Source organism: Marmota flaviventris, chromosome 14, assembly GCF_047511675.1.
Source record: "Marmota flaviventris isolate mMarFla1 chromosome 14, mMarFla1.hap1, whole genome shotgun sequence".
Lineage (NCBI taxonomy): Eukaryota > Metazoa > Chordata > Mammalia > Rodentia > Sciuridae > Marmota > Marmota flaviventris.
Genome location: NC_092511.1, coordinates 61,933,991 through 61,955,329, shown reverse-complemented (window position 1 = coordinate 61,955,329; position 21,339 = coordinate 61,933,991). Strand labels below are relative to the sequence as shown.

At 50.8% G+C, this 21,339-nt stretch overlaps 1 protein-coding gene across 2 annotated transcripts in view; it reads right to left on the bottom strand.

Annotated features, from left to right (window-relative positions):
- Nucleotides 1-17,189, bottom strand: part of Tet3 (tet methylcytosine dioxygenase 3) — a 98,832-nt gene extending 81,643 nt beyond the window's left edge. The window contains exons 1-2 of one of the 2 annotated variants that reach the window (XM_071601738.1): nucleotides 16,476-17,189; nucleotides 2,891-2,947 (exon numbers count right to left, since the gene is read on the bottom strand). In XM_071601738.1, the coding sequence (XP_071457839.1) occupies nucleotides 2,891-2,947; nucleotides 16,476-16,778 (360 nt within the window). In that variant the 5' untranslated portion in view covers nucleotides 16,779-17,189. The remainder of the gene's footprint in view (nucleotides 1-2,890; nucleotides 2,948-16,475) is intronic. The other variant, XM_071601737.1, reaches the window with a different exon arrangement.
- Between the last annotated feature and the right edge of the window lie 4,150 nt (nucleotides 17,190-21,339).

Below are 21,339 nucleotides of genomic sequence, written 5' to 3'. Positions count from 1 at the left end.
GAAGAACAAGAAGAAAGAACTAACAAGAGTGACTCTCAGTGCATAGAAAGCCAAGGATCAGATTCTTGATGAGGGCATTTCTGCAGTGGTCAAAAGGAAAGACAGAAGGCAGAGATCCTGGGCACAGTCCCAAAATAGTTTCCAGACATCCCTAGCCAGTGGAGTGTTCCCATGGGGCAGAGCGTGGGAGCCGCGTGGGAGCCCAAAAGCAGGGCTGCCTAATGCTCTCAGCACTGGGCACTTGCTCCTGTCCAAGCTGCCAAGGGGGAGGAGGTGACAACAGTGTGCGCTATGGTATGTTTCTTGGGATATCGTGGGGAGACATGGAATAAACAGAAAAATGACAACTTGTGTTCATGAACCTCAGCTCTGTGCCTCTATGTACACTCATACATCACAATATTCTCTAAAACCCTGACAAGACAACACACAGATGTTCAGATTCCCTCTGGCTGTTGGACACCATTCACCAATGGGGCTTACCCTCCTGCACCCATCCCATGAAAATGCAGACTGTGGCACTCCCTCTATCCTATGTCTCAGCATCTTGACCTGTTCTCAGACAAGTTCACACACCAGTTCTTCTGCCATGACCTGATGATAAAAGAAGATTTGGCAAAACTGTCTCATCCAGCCACACCACGACTAGCCACCTGAGAAAACCCTATATGGAGTTAAGATGGAACCAAGAACAGGGGGCTCAAACCTGAGGGCCTGTTGGCAGTGTCATCCTAAGAGGAAGTTATGATTCTCAGACAGTTCAACAACAAAAACAAGAACAAACATAACCTCCAAGCTGTCAGAACACAGTCAGCTCAGCCTCTACTGAGAGGAGGGAAGGGGGAAGACTTGTTTGGAGGGTTTCCTCTGAATTTTCAAATTGCCCCTGCCACATGACCACAACACGAAAGGCTGAAGGGTTGGAGTATTAGGCTGAGAGCTTCCAGCAGGTTTGCAGAAAACTGGCCTCATCACAGGTCAGCAGAATGCGGGCAGGAGAACTGGAGAGCACACTGGGAAACAGTGGAAGGGAAGTAGGTCTGCCAGAGAGAGCCATCAGTACAGCAGGCAAGAGGGATGCTTTTGGGAGTAAACAGACCTGTCAGCCATCCTTTCTCCCAGTAGAAAGAGAAGCTCTGCTGACAAAGCTGGAGATACAGAGGGAGGAGGGAGCTTCCCCCTCTGATTCCATCTGTCCCCATCTCCTTGCCCTGTTTTCCCCAGGCTGGGGGTGGGCAGAACAGGTCTACTCCATGATCTCAGTGCCCGCAGCCCTGCAATAGCACATGCGTGACTACAACTTCTCTAGTCAGCAGCGGGCAGCCAGTAAGGAAGCAGAGGAGGAACCTGGGGATTCTGCTCCAGAGAAGAGGCAGAGTAAGAGCCAGTGTGAGCTGAGGTGAGCTCACAGCTCTCTCCTCTGCACCCACACTATCTCCAGTACACACTACCCTCTGCTTTCCTAGGGGCCTCCCACAGTCTCAATCCAGGTGATCGCCCACTACTCCCAGTCTCACCAAGACATGCCAGATCCCCAGAGAAGCAAATGCCACCTGGCTCTTCTTCTCCTAGAAGCTGCTCCAAAAGCAAAAATCCATGCCCTCCCACAAGCACTTCCTTGAATCAAGTTCCTTGGGACAAAGCCAAGGAACCACCCTGGCGTCCTGATCCACCCTGTAGCCTTGCTCCAGAGCCCCCATCCCACGTGGAGAAGCAGAGCCCCTCCCTGCCAATGTCCCCACCCAGGCAGCAAGGTGGCAGGGTGCCACTTCCAGCACCTCCGCAGAGCTTCCCACAGTTTTCACAGGAAGCAGGAGGAGGATTTCCAGAGAGGAGAGACTAAGAGCATACAGGGACACTAGCAGCTCACCCACCTACTATCTAAGCAGCCAGGCTCCCCCAGATTCCTCCCTGCTAGGAAAAGTCCCACTGGCCTGCCCCTGCCCACCTGTCCCCACACACCTTCCCAGTCTCTCAGGTCTTGAAAGGCAGCCACTTCACGTTGCCTCCTCCCGTTTTCTCTGTCCTTAGCCAGCAGAGGATACTGCTGAGTAATCCCAAACTCATGGAGGGTCCCCAGCCCTGAAAACAGGGGCAAAGCCCAAGGAAACCTAACTCATCTGGTCCTTGCCAACCTGGGAGGCTTATCCATGGTTTCCTAGTAATAACAGATACTTTATGAGAATCTCCACTTGCTTGTCCCAAATACCCCAGCCCCCACCCTCAGACAACCTCCTGGAGCAACTCAGTGCCCCTTTCTCTGCTTCCCACACACCTGAAAACGCTCCCTTCCCAGTCTCCCAGACACCAAGCTGCACAGAGTAGCAGCAATGCCTGCCGGCTTCCCAGTCATAATGTTGCATCAGCCCCCACCCTACCCAAAATATCCTCACCCCCACCACCTCCTCTCCTCTACAGCCATCTCCATGGTGACAGCAGCATGACTAATGACACCCTATCAGCTTCAGATTCAGGAGTGCAATTCCCCCTCCCCCTTACCCTCACCCCCCCACCCCCAGGGATTTCTGCAAATTGGATGCTAACCAACAGTGCCAGGGACATTCTCAAGAGATTTTCAGAGACAGGGGTGGGGAGTGGGTTGCATGTCTTAAAAAAAAAAAAAAGAAAAGAAAAAAAACAGTTCAACAAACCAAACCCCAACTGCACCCAAACCATCCAGCTGAGAAAGCAAAAGAATCCAAACAAAACCCACACAGGCCTGAGAATTCATTGGCCGCCCACACTCCTGCCGCCCCTCCCCCTCAGCTGCTGCTACACACACAGTGGGAGATTAAGGGATCACCAGAGGAGACCCTTTATTTTTATCCAATCCAAACACATCACCCCCACCACACACACACAGACACACACACACATACACACAAGGTACCTTGACAGCTGTCCCTTGTGCCCACTGCCCGGCTCCTTCACCAGCCTTTATTTCCACCTGCAAAAGAAGCCAGAGAGACTGATGAGCCAGGCGGGTATCAGAAAAAGAAGCAAAGTCCTTCTTACAGAACCCCCGCTCCACACTGAAGGGGAAGGAGGGAGGGGAAGAGGAAGGGGCCTGGGAAGAAAGGCTAACAGGGACCATCTTCCTGCCTCCAGCTGCCGCCCAGACCCGTGCTGATGGGCTCATTCGCCTTTCCAGTGTGTTTTTGTTTTCATTTCTCCTTTTTGAACCTTCCTGAGACCCAAGAGGACACTGCCCCCCTGCCAGTGTTCGGCCTGCCTGTCCCTCCTGGCCCTGCGCGCTCTACCTCGGCGGGCCTCCTCTGGTGCATTGGCCGCCGCCGGGCCTCCCATTATCCCCGCCGGAGGGAGCGCACGGAGGGAGGCACTGCAGAGGAGGCGGCGGCCAGCTGCCGGCTGCGCTCCCCTCCCCGCCGCGAGGCTGGTGTGCGAGGGGGCGGCGCGCGCGCCAGCCAATCCCTCAGTCGGCCCTGCCCCCGCCGGTGGACCTGCCCAGCCAGGAGGCGGGGGCCGCCACCGAGGGTGCTGCTGAGCCGCCAGGGCTGCTTCCCAGGCCTGTCGCGGCTCCCTCGGCAGGCTGGGGATCCCGGGGCACCCCCTGCTTATTCCTGAGGGCACCCCTAAGGTAATTCGCAGAAGGCGTTTTCTTGCTCCTCCAGGGTCAAAGATGACAGACTGCATCTGGGATAGAGCAGACGCCAGTGGGATTCCGATCCTCACCACTCTAGCCGCTTTATCCTGGTGATAGCAGGACACTAGAACATGAGACACAATAAATAGCCCAGAAGAAAAAGCCAGGGGCTGCAGGAACCTTTACCCCGGTTTGCAAATGAGGAAACAAGGCAAGACTCAGCCAAGATGACACAGCTAGGACACAGCAGAGCTGGGACACCAGGCCAGGTTTGTTGCATTCTAAAGACCATATCCTTAATCATTCTGCAGTTCCAGTCTTTCCCTCTCCAGCGCCTACAGAAACAGGCTGTTTCTGGGAGCCCCCACTGCCTGTGCCTCAAGCCTTACCAAGTCAGCTGTGCCCTCCAGGAACATTCAAACACCTTATTCTGGGATCACTCCTGCTGATGCCTGAACATACCCCACCCCACCATGGTTTCTCTTCTTTTGAAAAAGCTGCAGGAGATGCCCCCCCAAACATCCTGACCTTAGGTTCTCCCAGCTCCGGGAGGAAGCAGAGGGAAGGTGACAGCCAGGAAATTGAAGGGCAGGGAGGAAAGGTAAGAAAAGAAAAGAGAGAGGAAGACCCTGCAGTCCATCCTGGATTCAATTACCTGCATCCCGAAGCATATCCTTCTCTACCCCATCCCCTCCCTGTAGCTGAACACTCCGGATCTTCCAACTCTCACACATTCCGGTACCCTGTTCCATCACTACCTAGCTGGTGGTAACTTACCTGTCTTAGCCTCACTTTGCTCATCTGTAAAGTGGAATTAGCAGCTACCTTCATACAGTTGCAGGGGCTCCCGTGGAGAAACGCACGCAGCACACTGCCTGTCAGGCTGTGGAGGCTGCTAGCTACCAGCGCTCTTCATTTCTGGAAGAGCTCACTGGATGCTACTTCTTATTCTCACAGATGAATAAGCCAAGGCCAGAGAAGAGATATGACTCATAGGACTAGTTAGGATGTGTGAGGGCCCCTGATCAGTGATTCGTTCTATTACCCACTCCATCACAGATGCCTAATTGCTGCCCCTCCCTGGGGCCCCAAGGGGATACCCAGAACAGGAAGAGCTATCTTAAGAGAAAGAGCAAAGCTGACCCCTGGTAAGGAGACTCCAGGAAACACCAGGGCCCATATTGCTTTCCCTAGGGGACAAGGGCAGTCCTACTGGGCTTCTCCCAGGGCAAGAAGGAAGGCCAGTGACAAAGCAAGGTAAGAAACCATGTCCCAAGCTATGATACTAAATGGAAAACTGGGCTTTACCTGTTGACAGGCATACCTGTCAACTCTTACTTTAACCTGGTTAAATGGAGTCCCTCTTCTACCCTCCCCAAAGCCCTTGGCCCATACTCCTACCACACACACGGTCTGCTACTGGATGAGAGAGACTAACACTGCTTGGTCAGTATCAATTAATATTGTTGCTGCTACAGCTGCCACAGTTTATCAAGGCCCTGCTACATACCAGGACCTGTGCCAACCACACTGTAGGATCATCTCATTTGACTTACTCCACACACAACCTTGTCTCTTCCCAGGAATGGAAGGACTTAGAGATACTTAGTTACTTGCCTGTCAAAACAGCTGGTGAATGGTAGGTTGGAATTCAAACTCAGCCCTTTCTTATTCCAATTCGCTCATGCATGCTCGCTTGCCCACTCGCTCGCTCGCTCGCTCTCTCTCTCTCTCTCACTCACACACACACACACACACACACACACACGCAAAAACAAAAGCCCCACCAACCCTACAGAGAGGAAGAGGAATAGAACTCTTGAACTGACCACTTCCCCTTACGCTGCAGATCTGAGAATAGTAATTTTTTCATGCTTCATAGACTTCCTGATGACTCTCCTTCTGCCTGGATTGCCCTCCCCTCTGGATCCCGGCAAGCTAATGTGATACAGGGCTTAATCCAAACAGTGCCTCCCCTCTGCCAGTTTCTCAGTCAGCAAGCCTCTATGAGCATCACTGGCTCCTGCCGGGTCCTCACAGAGCAGTGTACTGCCTCTTCTAGGCACCAACCACAACCAAGTACAGTTATTTATTTACATGGCAGTCCTCCACGTGGGCGGGGGCCCTGTCTTCCCCACTTTACTAGGCTCTGCACAGAGCTGGAATGTGCTGAGCCCAGTTTCTGCATGGGAGGTTAGAGAGGCAGGGGCTGGGCATTGAGATGGGGAGGCCCCTCTCCTGGTCAGCCTTCTCTCTGAGGTCCCCAAAGATCTGGGGGGCACATTTGCTCTCCTGGGAGGGCAGGACCTGCCATAACTGAACCAAAGCAGAGTTTGACTTGTTCAGCCAGCACACATCTTCCTCACCAGCCTGCAGGAGCCAAGTTTCCATACTAACTTCCTGTTCAAACCCCTCTCCCCCTGCTAAGTCAGCCCTACCAAGTGCAAATCTCTATCTTGCCCTCAGTTACCCCAAAGGAGCCCCAAGGCAGTCTACCTGCTTCCATCCTCATCCCACCCTGGTTTCCTTCCTTCTTCTGAGGTATCTGGAATGCCAGCAGTGGAGGGAGTCACAGAGGCACAGGCTGGGGCAGCTCTGCCTCCAACTGAGACACTCCCCACATAATCCTCCTCCCATCTCTATGTTCTCCTCTTAATACATCTGGGTCTTCACAGTGACCAACTCAGCGGTACTTGGAATCCCTGTGCCTAGGGCAGAGGGTCCCTTCCCCACCTTCCATCACCAACCCACTGGGCTCTCAGCAGGAGAAATGGGCCACGATCCTCCCCACTGGGGAGAAGTGTAATAATTCACCAATTTTCAGGACACACAATGAAAACCTCTGAAACATGGATACCCCAAGGCAGACCAGACCCCACACAGGTTAAAACCAAGGAAGGTGGAAAGATCCAGACCCACATTCATGGGGGATATGCAAGAACAGCAAACAAGCACCAACCCATGCAGTGCCCCACACCTGAGGCACAACAGACAGCATCTTATTTAAGCGTCAAAACAAATCAACGAAACAGTAATTATTCATGCCCATTTTACAGAAGGAGAAACTGGGATACAGAAAGGCTAAGCACCTTGCCAAGGTCACAGCTAGAAAATATCTAAGCAAGGATTTTGCTATTTCTTCATTTGCAAAAGCACAGTCAGAGCTACTACAAGTAGCTCTATGCTTTTCAAGTCCACCTACCTCTTCTAGAGCCACTAGGGGATACAGGAAGACAGGCTTCTCTTGTGCCATGGCTGTCCTAAATGAGGTCACTCTCCTTTGGGCTTCACTTCAGAACTCAGTTCAAGCCCCACTTCCTCCAGGAAGCTTTCTCCGATTACCCCAGCCTCTGCCAGCTGACAGCACTTCTAACATTTCTCATCTGGCACTTGGAATTTGCCTTTCTGTATGTGTGTCCTGTGTCCCCAAACAGAATGACTGGAGTCGTGCCTCTCCAAAGCCCCTGTGGGGCTTTGCCCACCATTGTACACGCTAAAGGCACTTAGAATTGACTGTGAGGGAAGTCTGTGACCTCCTTCCCTCTCCATCACACAAAGGATCCTGCCAAAGAAACCTAACACCCCCTCCACCTTCAGAGCCTATGTTTGAAGTCCCCGGTGTCCACGCATCAATTTCCACCCAAGTAATTGCAGCCCATCACACACACATCATCCCCTATATTTGAAACTCTTTGTGGTTGTCATGGGAACTGCCTTTGCCTTCATTCACTGATCAGGCCTCACAATTAGCTTTGGCAGCGGAAGTCTGTGTCAACGGCAATTGCAGAGAGGAGGAAGCTGAGGAGCAGGAGCAACAACAGAAGAAAAAAGATGCCCCTCCTGGAGATGCAGCAAAACCAGACTGAACCAAGGTACCCAGTGATGACCAGCAGAAGCCAGCAAGAGGCAGCCAACAACTCACCCTCTCACTTCTCCACCAACAAGTAGAACACACACAGAACCTCTGACAGGCAGCACTCACCACTCTGCCTGCACCCCACATGCCCTCTTGGATGCTTGTGAGAAGGTTTTATATCCTATGAATCTCAACAGGGTCTCCTCACCCCAAATTTAACAATTTTGGGCCACCAAATGTTCCAGAATCCAATCAAGTAACAAGGGACTATATGACACTGTAGAGAAGACAGGACACAAATGCTTAATAGTTTAGAAACCTGGGGCAGCCCCGGAGGAAGATTTCCAAGATGAATTAACATAAAGCATTAACCTCTCACATCAAAGAGCCATGAACACCCTTGGGTGTGCTCAGTGGCCTGCCGGCGTCTTCCACACCCCTGCCACCAGCCACGAGCACTCTTAACAGCACTTCTACCTGCGCAAGGTTGGGGAGAGGAGACTCTGCCCTCCTCACATGTCACACATCGCTACAGTGAAACTCTCAGGATATGTTCCTTCCCTTGCCAGCTGGACTACAGAGGCTCAGAGGTAACTAAGGCTGGTTTCTGCTTTCAAGGCATCTCTCCCTCATAGGCCTACCAGAATGTGCTATAATTATTTGTTTTCATGCTCGTCTCCCTCCCCAGACCACAGGCTCATTAAGGACATAGTTAACGTTGCCTCCGTTTCACTCAGAGCTCAGGTTCAGCGCACAACCCTGCCCACACCAAGTCCCGGGCAACATTAGCTGAATGGGGCTGGGAACGCAGCTTGAATGTCTGCGGGTCAAAGCAGATAACACCCTGTTTCTGGAAACGGAAGAGACATCAGAAGGAGATTATGCCCTCTTTCAGTACAAGGGACACTGAAGGTCCGGGGATTCAAAAAACATTTGAAGGAGGTGTATCCCCTCCTAGCACCAGCTCTCTTCCCCTTGCCCCGCAAGACCCTTACCACCTTCCACCCAATCTGCAGCCTGAACACAATACAGTGTGGCCCTGGCCTTCACAATAAGAGTCTGCCATCCCTCTCTCTTCTACAGCTTCAGAATCCAGAATCATCCACAGCAACACTGGGGGAACTGGGACACCCAGAGCTTACCCTGAAAGGTCAGATGAATGAAAAATAAGACAAAGACAGGAAAGAACAACTCAAATATCCTCCTCATAAGGATGGCTCAGAAGTGGAACAGACTTTTATCTAGTCCAGTACTTTGTCACTCTTTTTTCCCCCAGTACTAAACCCAGATTGAACCCAGGGGTATTCTACCACTGATCTACATCCCCAGCCCCACTCTCATTTGAGATGGAATCTCATGAAGTTGCCCAGGCTGACCTCAAACTTGGGACTCTCTTGCCTCAGCCTCCCAAATACAGGTATGTACCACTACACCCAACTCTCACCAGTTTTGACCCAGTTTCCACATGCTCCCTTCCTGAGGCTTCCCCTAGCAGTAATTAAGAGGAGCAGGAGGCTATAGGGTCATCTGCAGTCTGGCCAATGTTCCCCAAAACAATGCTATCCCAAGAAATTCCCATCCTATCCTGAGAATTTAGAGTTCCTACTCTAATAGCAGGGGAAGATTTATTATTTGTCCACCAATTCCCAGATGGGTTTAGGGCAGATGGGATAAGACAGAGTTAGAAATTGTACAAGTCAGAGACAGCCTTGCAGGAACAGTCATCAAGAGTGTCCAGCCTGCTGGACTACAGAGGCCCAGAGATAACTAAGGTAACATGAAACAATCAAGCAACCCTAAGACCTGTGGTCACCTGAAGATGAGCCAGTTATCCCACACTGGGTTGCTGGCTGTCTTTTTACCTCTCCCTCAGTGATTACTAAAAACTTAGGTCATCAAATTTCTTATTCAAATGACAAGAGACAAGGCCACCAAGGGATCTTTGTACTCCAGGTATGGCAACAGCCTTGGTTCTGCATAGATGCACATGGGCAGAGGACCACAGCAACCCTAAGGACTTTTCCAGAACAGCCAACTAGGCTACAGTGAGCTTAAGAGCAAGATGAAGGGGTGTCTTTTTTTGCCAACCTCATCTCTGAGCTTCCTACCAGCATTCCACAAGGCAGATGTCAAGAAGTGCTGATGGGGAATGGGTGGAATTGGTAACAAATCCTAAGGCCATGCACATGATGTTCTGGCCCACCAAGTCACCACACTGCCTTCTCTTGAATGAGAAAACCCAAGACATAGGGACAATTCTGGGTAGGACCCATGAAGAAATACATTTGGTACTAGAAGTCCATAAGAACAAGGTTCACTGGAGCTACTGATCAGAATTATGGGTAGAAAGAACTCATTTTCCCCATGAGGGAGTTGTGTGGGAGCCACACCTCACTCCCACTATTATTTCCCTCCCCATAACAGGTAAGTAAAACATGGCCACACCTTCAAGAAGTATGAGCTTTATGGTGGGTTACCCATGGGTTACCACAGACCTCACCACTTACCTGGAATGGAGGCCATGATCCTAAACCAGGAAAAAAAAAATTCATCAAAGAGCAGCCAACCCAGAGAACTAGTCCCCCAACCTAGAAAGATGCTTTGAGACCACAAAGGATATCATATGTTTGGCCCACATCCCTGTCCAACAGACCTTTCCTGCAATGATAGGAATATTCTTTTTTTTTTATTTTTTTTTTTTTTACAGTTGTAGATGTATAGCGTGCCTTTATTTTATTTACTTATTTATTTTTATTTATTTATTTATTTGTTTTTGGTGCTGAGGATCGAACCCAGTGCCTCACACATGCTAGGCAAGTGCTCTACAGCCTCAGCCCAATAGGAACATTCTTTATCTGCACTATCCAATAGTGAACCACTAGCCACATATGGCTATCAGGTATTTGAAAGATAAAGTGATTGAGCTATTAAATTAAATTAAAATGGCCACTTGTAGCTTATGGCTATCAAACTGGACAGCTCAGGTACAGCATGCTTTTTAAATCTGGAGAGCTCATGAATATTCTTGAGAATCTTCTAAAAACCATGGACCTTCTCCCCTAAGAAAACATACCCCTATACATTCACATAACAGTTGGCTGATACCCCAACCCAGGTCTGAGGCTAGCTCTAGCTCTAAGATTAAGTCTAAAATTGGAATCTGATCTTTGGCACTACAAAAATAAGTAAGTCTAGAACTTGACCAAAAGTGTTGTGGCCCCAAATAAATGTTTTCACTACAACACAGATCTAAGGAATATACTTTACATAGTCCTATCGAGAACCCACCAGGAAGCCCCCACCTGACAGAGGATGTCCTTGTAACATCCCCACCAGTCAGCACCTAGCCCCTATCCAGATACATGAAACAGTGCCTCTCAGGGCCAGCTCTTCAGTGTAGGAATAGCTGTAAATGTTAGACATTCTTTTTTCTAACATGAGTTCAGTTGGCCTGCTTATAATTTTTGCCCACTGACCAAAGTTGTCCGTACTCCTCCATGTGAAGACACCAATTCCCTCTTCCACACAAGACGAGCCCTGGTCGGCGTTACTCATCTGCAAGCTGCACAGCTCTGTTTCCTTCAATTGTCCTGCATATGACCGCTCAACACTCCTTACAAAACTTCAGCTCTTTCTACATGCTGGATAGCAAGGTTTCTTTTCATTTTAAAAAAGGAATGTAGGACTTTGCATTATCTTAATTAAATGTCATTGTTCAGGTTGCCCCAATCACCCTAACCTCTTGTTCTATCAATTTAATAGCCGCACCCTCACTACCAGGACCCACTTGTGGCTCTAACACACATATTACCTACTTCTTGTGAAACAGACACACACTCACCCCATTCTGCTTCATAAGCCTGCATATCCTTCTAAGAGGTCCAAGATTCCATGGACACATTCCTCCTCTGCATAAGCACCACTATCTTTACTCTTGTGGGGGCACCAATGTCCTGAATCAGGTTGCTGAGTGGCAAACATGTTCTCAGAACACACATTCTTAAAGGCACTGATAATCTACTAGACCAGAAAGACTAGAACTCCAAAAGAACAAGAATAAACAAGGAGTAAATCTCATGACTTCTTGCATTTTTTTGGCTTACAGAGTGAAGAAATGTGTTGGGTCATTCTTCGTATCTGGTTAGCCACTGGAATTCTTTGCCTGTTCATGACTTATTTGTGCCCCCTTTTCTATGTCCCATTGCTTCTAATCACAGAAGTGCTGCAGACTAGCCCCTCAAATTCTTACTTGGGAATCTGGTTGAAGTACATATTCTGATTCAGAAAGTCTGGGACAGGGCCAGAGATTTTGCATTTCTAACAAACTCCCAGGTGATGCTGATGGGTCTATTGAGCAGTGAGATGAGAGTGAAGGTGTCAACCACTCAGGAGGGCCTAGAACTCAATCTGCAGTAGCAGAGTCCAGGCAGCAGCCCATCACCTTAGCATGTAGACTCTGATGCAGATGAAAGACTAACCACACATCAGATACACCCAAAGAGCCCCAGACCGATCAGTCCACCTCAGACTAGTTAAGTCAGAATCCCTGTGGGGTGGGTCCCAGGCACTGTTTTGTACTCCCCATGATCCCAGTGTGGAAACCCTGATATACATAGTGGAGCAGGGCAATTATATCAGTGACCTCCCTTCAGCATGACATGTCAAACAATGGACCTTTGATTTGTCAAAAAGCTGGCCAGAGACACCATGACTTCTTTGTCAAAATCCAGAACTTAGCTTGTCTGGGCTGCTTCCTAAAGAACCATGGGGACTCCCGTAGTTCACCACTTCACTTTCTAAAGTCTCACAAACCACCTTTCAAATAGCCTGTTCTAGAACTATAAAAAATTAACATTAAACACATTTAATTTCCAAAATCTCTGAAAAACTGGGCTTTTCATCAGTCTTTTGGTCTTCTTTCACTCACCATAATTCTGCTTGCAGTTGAAAGACAAAGTCTTAGGTCAACTTTTCTCAGGCCTCACAAATGCCAAAATGTGGTCCCTTTTTCTAAAGGGTCTCATCACCTCCTCTTTATAGATCAATTCCCCCTTTACTGCTGAGAGCCCCCTGCCTCACATCCTCTATCTTCAGGAAGAAAGAGTTACCTGGGCAAGAATTCATCAGGTGTTCTGATGTTGAAAGACCCTAGCAGAAAGATGTGTTTCAGCCATGAAATCCACTTGGCAGAGGGCTAGAAAGGGTTTTCAAACCATCCACCTTTTTCATTTATCTAATTTTCAACCATAATACTCAATCATGCCTCCAACCTGATGCATATATTCTATGCCAATTTTTCCCCCATAAAGGGTCATTCTCCTACACAATCAGGTCTTTACTTTCCTCACCCATGGGCAATTTTTCAGTCAGGCCCAGGACCATGGTGGCTTCTTGCTCCTGGTATGCTGCCTCCCACCCTGATGCCTGGCCCCAAGGTTCTGCATCATAGTTCTTTGAGCAAGCTAGAGAATGTCTTGAAATAAACATTTAATTTGTATTGCATGTTTACAAGTCAGACTAATGCACAGTTGTTTACGCAAAAAGATTCTTTTCTACACATTCTAGGAATGTTTTGTCATGGGGCACTGATTACCTACTATGTGCCAGACACTATGCATGTTTATGCATCTCATTTAATTCTCACAACAACCCTGAAAAGACGGGTTAACCCAATTTTACAGTTGAGAAAACTGATGCTCAAGAGATTAACCCTGTTGCCCTACTATGAGTCCTACTGTGCCTCTATTCCCACCAAATCCTACTTTTTTAATCAGCCGTTTTTGTTGTGTCAAGTCACCTCTCAATCAAGCAGAACGTGAGTCAAACAGCTTCTGTCAAGGATTTTAATCCTTCCCGGAACTAGGAAGGATTTTGGCTTACAGAATGAAGAAATGTGTTGGGTCATCCTCCAGGCAACAAGAGGTACAAGAATGAACCCCTTCAGGTATGATACCCTACAGCTGCTGTCAACCTGCCCCAACCTCATGTTAGGACCCAGAGAAGTAACCATCTGCCCCTGGGAAGTATCCTGTAGTCTTGATGGACCTTTATTTAATTTGTTTATTTATATGCAGTGCTGAGAATCAAACCCAGTGCCTCATACATGCTAGGCAAGAGCTCTACAACTGAGCTACAATCCCAGCCCTGCATCCTCTAGTCTTAAATGAGGAACTACTTTTCTGAGTTGAGGGATTCCTAGCTTCCTCCTCAAATCCAACTAGGACAAAGGATGAGGAGTAGGGCAGACAGACAGAAAACCCAAGATAATCTTCTTCCCTTACAGGATGATACAAAGCAGCTGTCAGCAGACAGCTCAAAGGAAGCCCGAAAAGCAGCTGGGAGAAATGGAATCAGGATGAAGTAAGGAAAGGGTGCCCAAGGGAGTGACACAACTCTAACAGGAGGAAATACCAGCAAGCAGAGATACAAGTAGATGGTCTAATTTCTGAAGTTCCTGGGTCCTGCCCCATCTGAAGAGTCACGGGCAAAACAACCACCCCAGTCCTGGAACATGTTCCTTCTGCTTTGTCCTGCTAAAATCTAATGGTTAATGTCCCAGCAGTCCCTTGGGGCTGCTAAACACTTTGCTCAGGCAGAGTCTCTCTGGCACATCTCAGCTCTGTGTCTGTGCCAGAGATATGCCCATTAAATACAGTGTTGCCTGGATGGTAGTTCTCAGGCCTTCAGCCTTCACAGACCAATAAAAACTATATAAATATGAAAAAAAAAAAAAGACCCTAGTTACACCACTTTGTTTTACTAAGCAAAGACAGCTTTAAAAAAAAAAAATCTAAACCTCCATAAAAGCAAGCATGTTTTTGAATATCAAAGGCAGAAAGGACCTATCCTTGGAATAAAGTACTGCTCTTTAAGTCAAAGAAAGTTAGCTTTAACAAAAAAAAAAAAAAAAAAAAACTCACTCCATTGTGCCCACTGTTTCTCCAGAACCTAGGAGAACGCCATTGTGGGACAGCACTGATCCACAAACAAGCATGTGGACCTTGTTCTGGAATTCCACAGGCCATCAAGCCACAGTTTACCAGACCCTGGGGGCTCAGCCAGCAATGTCCACAGGGCCTAGATGTCTCTCAGCACGGTCGTCTCTGAGCCTCAGCTGACCCAGAGCCACAGTATCTTTACCATGACCACCCGGCAGCCTCGGCCAGCAGCTTACACACAAGGAAGACACGGCCCTGGCCTCATTCCCAGACCCTTTCACTCAGGTATGCCCCCATGTTGCCAAAAGCAGCACTTAACATCATTTACAAGGGCCACTGGTTCCAAGAACATCAAGCCCACAAAGCTAAGTCTCCTCACCCATTGGGTTTGCTACTAGGAGGAATAGAATGAGATACAGGGGTGTGGGAAAGGAAATGAACATCAGAAGGAAGTGAAGGAATCAAGTTTTACAAAGTATAGTGGGCAAGTTCTCCTCACACCAAAACACCAAATCTCATTCCCAGAAATGAAGCCTATACCTGATCCTGCCCACTTTCAAAAATTACCTGCAAGAAAAGAGACCAGCAGGATGTTAACTCCCTCAAAACCCAGCAATATAAAGGGACTGGACACTGGCTCCCAGGCTGGGGTGGGGGAACTGCAGATGTGATCCAGATGTCTGTTTTAACCAGAGACAGAGTAAATAGGGCACCAAGTCTGTGGTTCCTGGTCTTAACATACAGGATCCACAGCGAACGGACAAGGGAAGGTAAGAAGTGATAGAAACATCCCAGCAACACCCACTTTTCTGCCCCCAACACTTGGATCCTTCTTCCTATCCACGGGACCACAGCCCTACCAGCTTGCAGTTCAGCTCTGCTCTCAGCGGTCAGGGAAATCCCTGTGTGAACTGCCAGCCCATCACAGCCACAGGTGCCCAACCCTCAGGAGCACACAGCTGGGGAGCTTCAAAGGCCATGAGGTACAACTCCTCCATAAGGAGAAGACATGTCCAGAGAGACCTAAATTGTCTGGGCCCTTGGACAGATCAGTGGCAGAGCTGGGGGAGCCCCACAGGCAGCGCAGGCCTGTGTCTCTGTCCAGCGCCAGTTCCGCTGCCTGGAGCGACCTCAGCCGCTACATCGCTCCGCCTAAGCTGCTCAACTTCGCTAGTCTCTACTTCTGCCAACTCTCTGCTGTTGAGGCTGCCACCAACCTTGAACCGGCAGTCCACTGCCAGAATGGAAGGGAAAGACAGCAATGCAGGGTCACTGCCCCTCCATTTCTCCCCTAACCCTCACCCTGGTTGTCTCATCCCAATATCAACCTCACTCCTCTATCCTCCTACCCCCCAAAAAGGGAGTACTACTCCTTGGGGTTGAGAGTGGTTCAAAAGTACATCATTCATTCATGAATTAGTGTCTGGGTGCCTACTACCTGTCAAGGTACTACTGTGGCAGGTCCTGAAAACACAGATTAAAAAATAGTCTTTGGTCTCAAGAAGTACTCAGTACCACAGGGGAACCCAAATCATGTGTTTTCCATTAAATTCCCAAACAGTTTCAAATGGCTCTTTTGCTGTCTGAGAAAAATGATGGCACCCAAGAAAAGATTTAGGGAAAGAAACATTCCACTCCATCAGGGTAGCATAAAATCACTCTGTCACTCTACAGCTTTCCAAATTCATAAGTCTTTATCCCTCACTTGGCACCCATCACTGCCAACATCACCCAGAACTTAATGGGACCTAGAAATACAACACATGAAGCTTCAAGCAGGACAAGAAACATCTGGAGATAAAGCTAGACATCACCGACCTGTATTAAATGCAAACATAGATGAGGGTGCCAACGCACCCTCTGCGATTCAGTTACTCCCATATCAAACTCCCAGCCCAGCAAAGGAGGCCACTCTGGCTTCCAACCTCAGTTAAGCTCCCATTCATGGCCCCACTCAAAATTGGACCAAGAGATGGGACCTGGGAGAATGGACTTAACTAGGCAAATCATTAACAAGATCCTCATGATTATAACACTCTCAAAGAAGGGATGAGGAGCCTAGCAAGGTCCAGCTTACCTCCTTGAGAAGCCCCACTTTTTTCTTTAGCACCTCACACTTGCGGAGTTTGCAGATCTGGTGGGTGCGGCGGTTGGTGCAGCTGGTGCAAGCCCCACAGTTTTCCAGTCTCCGGCAGGGCTCGCAAGTACCACACCGTTTCCTTTTCTTCCGCCCATCTCCACCAGATCGCAGCTGGGCCTCACTCCCGGCTAAGGGCAGCCCAGGCCCCTGGAAACCCCCTACCATCACCTGGCCCTGAGGAAAGTCATAAAGGCCTGGCAGGTCCGGCTGAACCGCCAGGGGCACCTGAAATTGGCTCATGACGCTGATGCTGATGCTGCCAGAGGTGGGGGCATAGGTGCGGAGCAGAACCACAGTCCAGTTTCCTGCTTCCTGCAAAGGCCACCAACTGGTTCTTCTCTCCTAAAACAGTGAAGAAGTCTACAAGGGTGAAGACAAGGAGCTTCCGTCTCTGGGATGGGTGCCTCTTCTCAAGCCCTCTTCACCTCCTCTGCAGCAGTCTGACAGGGTTCCTTCTGGGGCCACTCTCCCACCTGCTGGGGCCCAGGATCTGGGGAAGGACAGCAGCAGCAGCCCCCAGGGAAGGGATCATCTTGGCTGGGTGGGTCCTTCACCCTCACCCACCCAGGACCCGGGCATGAGGTGAGCAGATGGGTGTGTGGTGGGACAGCAGTGTGAGGTGTCTCCTTCGGGTATTTCTCCTCCAGGATCAGGATGATGGAGATTGCTGCGCTGCCTGAAAGAGACAGAAAGGGGAAGCGCATCACTCGGGGCTCATGGACAACTTTCACGTGTTACCTCTTCCTGCTTCTGGGAAGAGAGAAAATGGGGGAAGAGAGGGGCTTGCTCAAATGAAGTCCTGCCCAGAACCTTAGGCAGGACGCACCAGGGAGGTGGCCTATGGCCAGACCGGGGACTAGGGGGTGCCTGGACGACGAATTTAAAGGGGGTGGTCAAGGGGGGATTTCTGAGAAAGTTGTCCTCTGAGCCCCTCCCCCCGCGGGCTTGTGAGAGTTTCACCAAAATTCCCCCACACCCCCTCACCGGAGGCCGCAGGGCCCTCCCCAAGAGAGCAAAGCTTTCAAAATAAAGTTTGCTGAGAGCCTCGCTCCTCCAAGCTGCCCAGCGCCCCCTGCACGGAAGCGGCCTGGAGGTGGGGGCGCGCCCGCGGGTAGCCCGCGCCGGCCGCCGCGCCTGCGGCCAAAGCCTGGCCCCAAGGGGGAGGGTGGCCCGCGCAGCCGAGGGGGCGCGGGGAGGGGGGCGCGCTCGGGGCGCGGGCCGGGCTGCGCGCGCGCCGCCGCTCGGGCTCCTTTGTTCTGGGGCCTCGGCCGCTGGGCTCCGGTGGCTCCGCAGCCCCCGCCCCGCCGCCCCCACCCGGTTCAGCTACACTGTGACCCGCAGCACCCCCGCAACAAAGTAGCGGCCCTCCCGCTGGTCCCGGGCCGTCCCCTCCCCCCGGGTCGGTCCCCCACGCCTCCCCTCCCCCACCCCGGAGCCGGAAAGGCACCGACTGCACCGACCTGCCCGCCGCCTCCGGGGCGGAGCGCACAAAGGGGCAAAGTTTCTCGGCCCGCGCCACCGCCACCACCGTCGCGGCCGCCGCCGCCGCCTGGGGCGTCCGCCTCCCGAAGCGCCCGGCCCGGCAGCGCTCGACGCGCGGAGCCCCCCGCCCGGGCCGAGGAGGAGACGGCGCAGGAGGAAGGAAGAGGCAGCGGCGGCCGCGGCGGCAGCAGCAGCAGCAATGAAGGCGGCCGCGGGACTCCCCGCCCCCCGCGCGCCGCGGCACGTGCTCGCCCGGGGACTCCCCCGCCCGGGAGGGCGCGCACGTGCGGCCCCGCCGAGCCCCGCCGGGCCCGCCGCCGGGCCCGGGGCCGCGCGAGAGGGGAGTTCCCGCTGAGGAGAGGAGTGGGAGAGGGCAGGCGGCGAGCGGGTGGGGGCAGGGCCAGGCCCGGCCGCCGCTTCTTTGCACCTGCAGTACCTCCCCAGCGCCTTGGCCGGCCCTCCCGGTACTCGGCCGTCCCCCTCGGACTGACCGCTCCTGCCCTCCGGCGGTACTACTGCCGAGGCTGGCGAGGCGGGGTGGGGCACGCGGACCTCCCAACCTAGGCCCTCGGCCGAACGGGCCTTGGTGTCCCCACTTCCTGCCACTCCCTATTGGCTCGAGCGGTCCGGGACAGCCTCAGCGCCCCTCTGAACCCTGAGCTGTGGACCAGACTGACCCCCTTTTCCCCGGCTGCCTCTCTCATTCCGAGGCAGGACAATAGGGGACATCGCGCGTTTGCGTACCGAGTCAGCCCGGGCGGCAAGAAGAGGGTGCCCGAAGGCAGAGGCCGTGGACCGGCTGCGGAGCACCCTCGCGGGGGTCACAACCGAGCGCCCTGCCCAGGCGGACCCAGGGCCCTGCCATCGCAAGCCTCCCCCAAGCGGCGCTCGGCTCTTTCGCGTCGAAAACAAAGACTAATCCGATACCCCCGCCCTGCCTCCCAGAGGAGGGGGAACGGGCGCGTCGCGGAGGGTAACAGAGGAGGACAGGGTTCAGGAGGGGCTTGGTTAGCCTCCGAGAGACCTTGGAGCGACCAAGCCCTAAAACCTGGAGCAAACACTTTAAAAAGTCACCCTGGGCTATGTTCCACGTAGGGGGTAAGGGGCAAAGCCGCAAGAATACTTCCAAGTTGCCAAACTAACCATTCTCTCTGCTGCTTTCTTCCCCTCACCTGTTGTGCAGGCCAAGTTGAAATTCCAGGTTAGATTCAGCTCCACCCATCTGGCCTGACTGCCAGACTGGTGCCCGCAGCTGCCTTCCACCTACCTGGGTTGCTGTGGAGAAGGGTGGGTCTCTAACACACACACACACACACACACACACACACACACGGGCAAGTCCTGGCAGAAACAGCCACGGAGCGGACTAGCCTGACCAGTTTGGGCGGTGCTCACCAAGCCAGGTACCTTGCAGCGGTCACCGCCCGCTGAAGCAAACTACTCAGTCAGAACTGGAAAATGAGCATTCGGCTGGCTATTTAGAAGGGAAAAAAAGTAACAGATCTCAAGTAGCGCTATCCAGAAAGCCCTAGGCGGTAGAAGCGGCCCCCATTCTGTCTGGAACTTCCCTCTCACAGGCCTGATTTTGACAGCTGGCTCCAGTGGCTAGGTTGTCAGCTGTCAGGTGGGTTGTGAACATGGTTGAAATACCTATTTCCTACCATGCATGGCCTTTGGAAAGACCAAAGAGTTTCTGTTCAAGGAAGTAAGACAAGAATTGAGAGGAAATGCCACTAAAGTGTTATTTTCAAACATGGAAAGTTGTGGGCTTGTAGCTTTCAATGTAATAAATTGTTAGTGTTTTAAATATTAAAGAAAATGTGGAAAGTATAGGAAATTACAAGTTTTTTTTAAATCACCCCAGTACAACCCGTATTTAATGATCTGCTATATTTCCTGCTAGCCTTTTCTAGTTGTAGCTTAGTTTCTCTTTTTTCCCCTAACATAGTTGTACTCATACTGATTATGCAATTTATGGTCCCCTTTTCACTTAACATTATATCATATATATTTTCCTATTTGGTATAAAATCTCTGGAAAGATAGTGTGACAATGAGGTGAAGATGGTTTAAGAACCAGAGAACTCTGGGTTCTAGACTGGGCTCAGTACTTTTTAACAGTGTTTCCTTGACCTAGGTACTCACAACCTGAGAGAAGTACTTAACATAGGGCCCAATAAATGACAATTATTATTGTTTAATCCATAGAACAGCCATGTGAGGTAGGTATTCTCAGACCCATTTTACAGATTAAAAATAGAAGTAACTTGTCCAAGCTCACTCAGTCAGGATTTTGTGGACTCAAAAATGTGAGCCAAGCATTTTTCCTCCTATTTTCTGCCTTATAAATAGCACCAGCAAAATATTGGACCAGGTTACTCTCCATCAGTAACTTATGAGAAGGTCATTTCATAAAGCCCTCAGAATAAGTTAGGTAAGTGGATGCTGGTTCCATTCACTGGGACAGTATAGGAGGAAATATGCCTGGGGACATCTGTGTGAGATGAGGCCCCGACTGGAGACAGACATGGACTCTATTCATGAGCAAGGAGTAAGTGAGGCCTCAGGTATGAAGGAGCTCACAGGGAAGTGAACATGGAGAGCAGAAGGAAAGGTCTCCAGGACCAGGCCTGGGGAACATCAGCTCACAAGGAACAGCAGAGGAGACACAGACTAGCCACTAGAGAGGTAGGAGAAACCAGGCTGCGCTGGAGAGCTTGATTATGCAAGCTTCCTAGTCACTGCCCCTGGAACCTCACCCTTGGGCAGTCCTATTGCTTATTCTTTCTGCTTGGGGAAAATCCTTCCTACATCCACCTGCCAAATTCCCAAAAATACTGCAGGTCTGTGCATAAATGCCAATTCTTTCATGATATCTCCAGCTTCTCTCACAAATTCCAGAGCCCCACCCACCCTGCACCAAAGTTAGATGCTCCCTCCAGAGAACAGTTAAGGGCCTTGAAATCGTTTGCATAGTTCCCTGCCAGTATAGAACTCCGGGGCAGCTAGGACGTTTCGGTCTTTTTACCATTGAAACCCTAGACCTAACACCCGATCATGGTGTGTTGAATGAAAAAAAAAAAAAAAAAAAACAGGTCATCAGAGCCCGATCAGTTAAATACCCCATTAACACCCAAGACCCGTAGGCTTCCAAGTTTCTTTCTGCCGACTGTCTGACCAGCACAAACCCTCCTGCCTTCTAGTCTCCGACTTCCAGTGCTGAGGGGTTATTCCGTAGTCACACGGTGCTCAGGACAGGAGAGCGGCTGGGAAGGACGTGCAGCGGGAGAATGATCCTTTATCTCCGAGCAGCTTTAGAA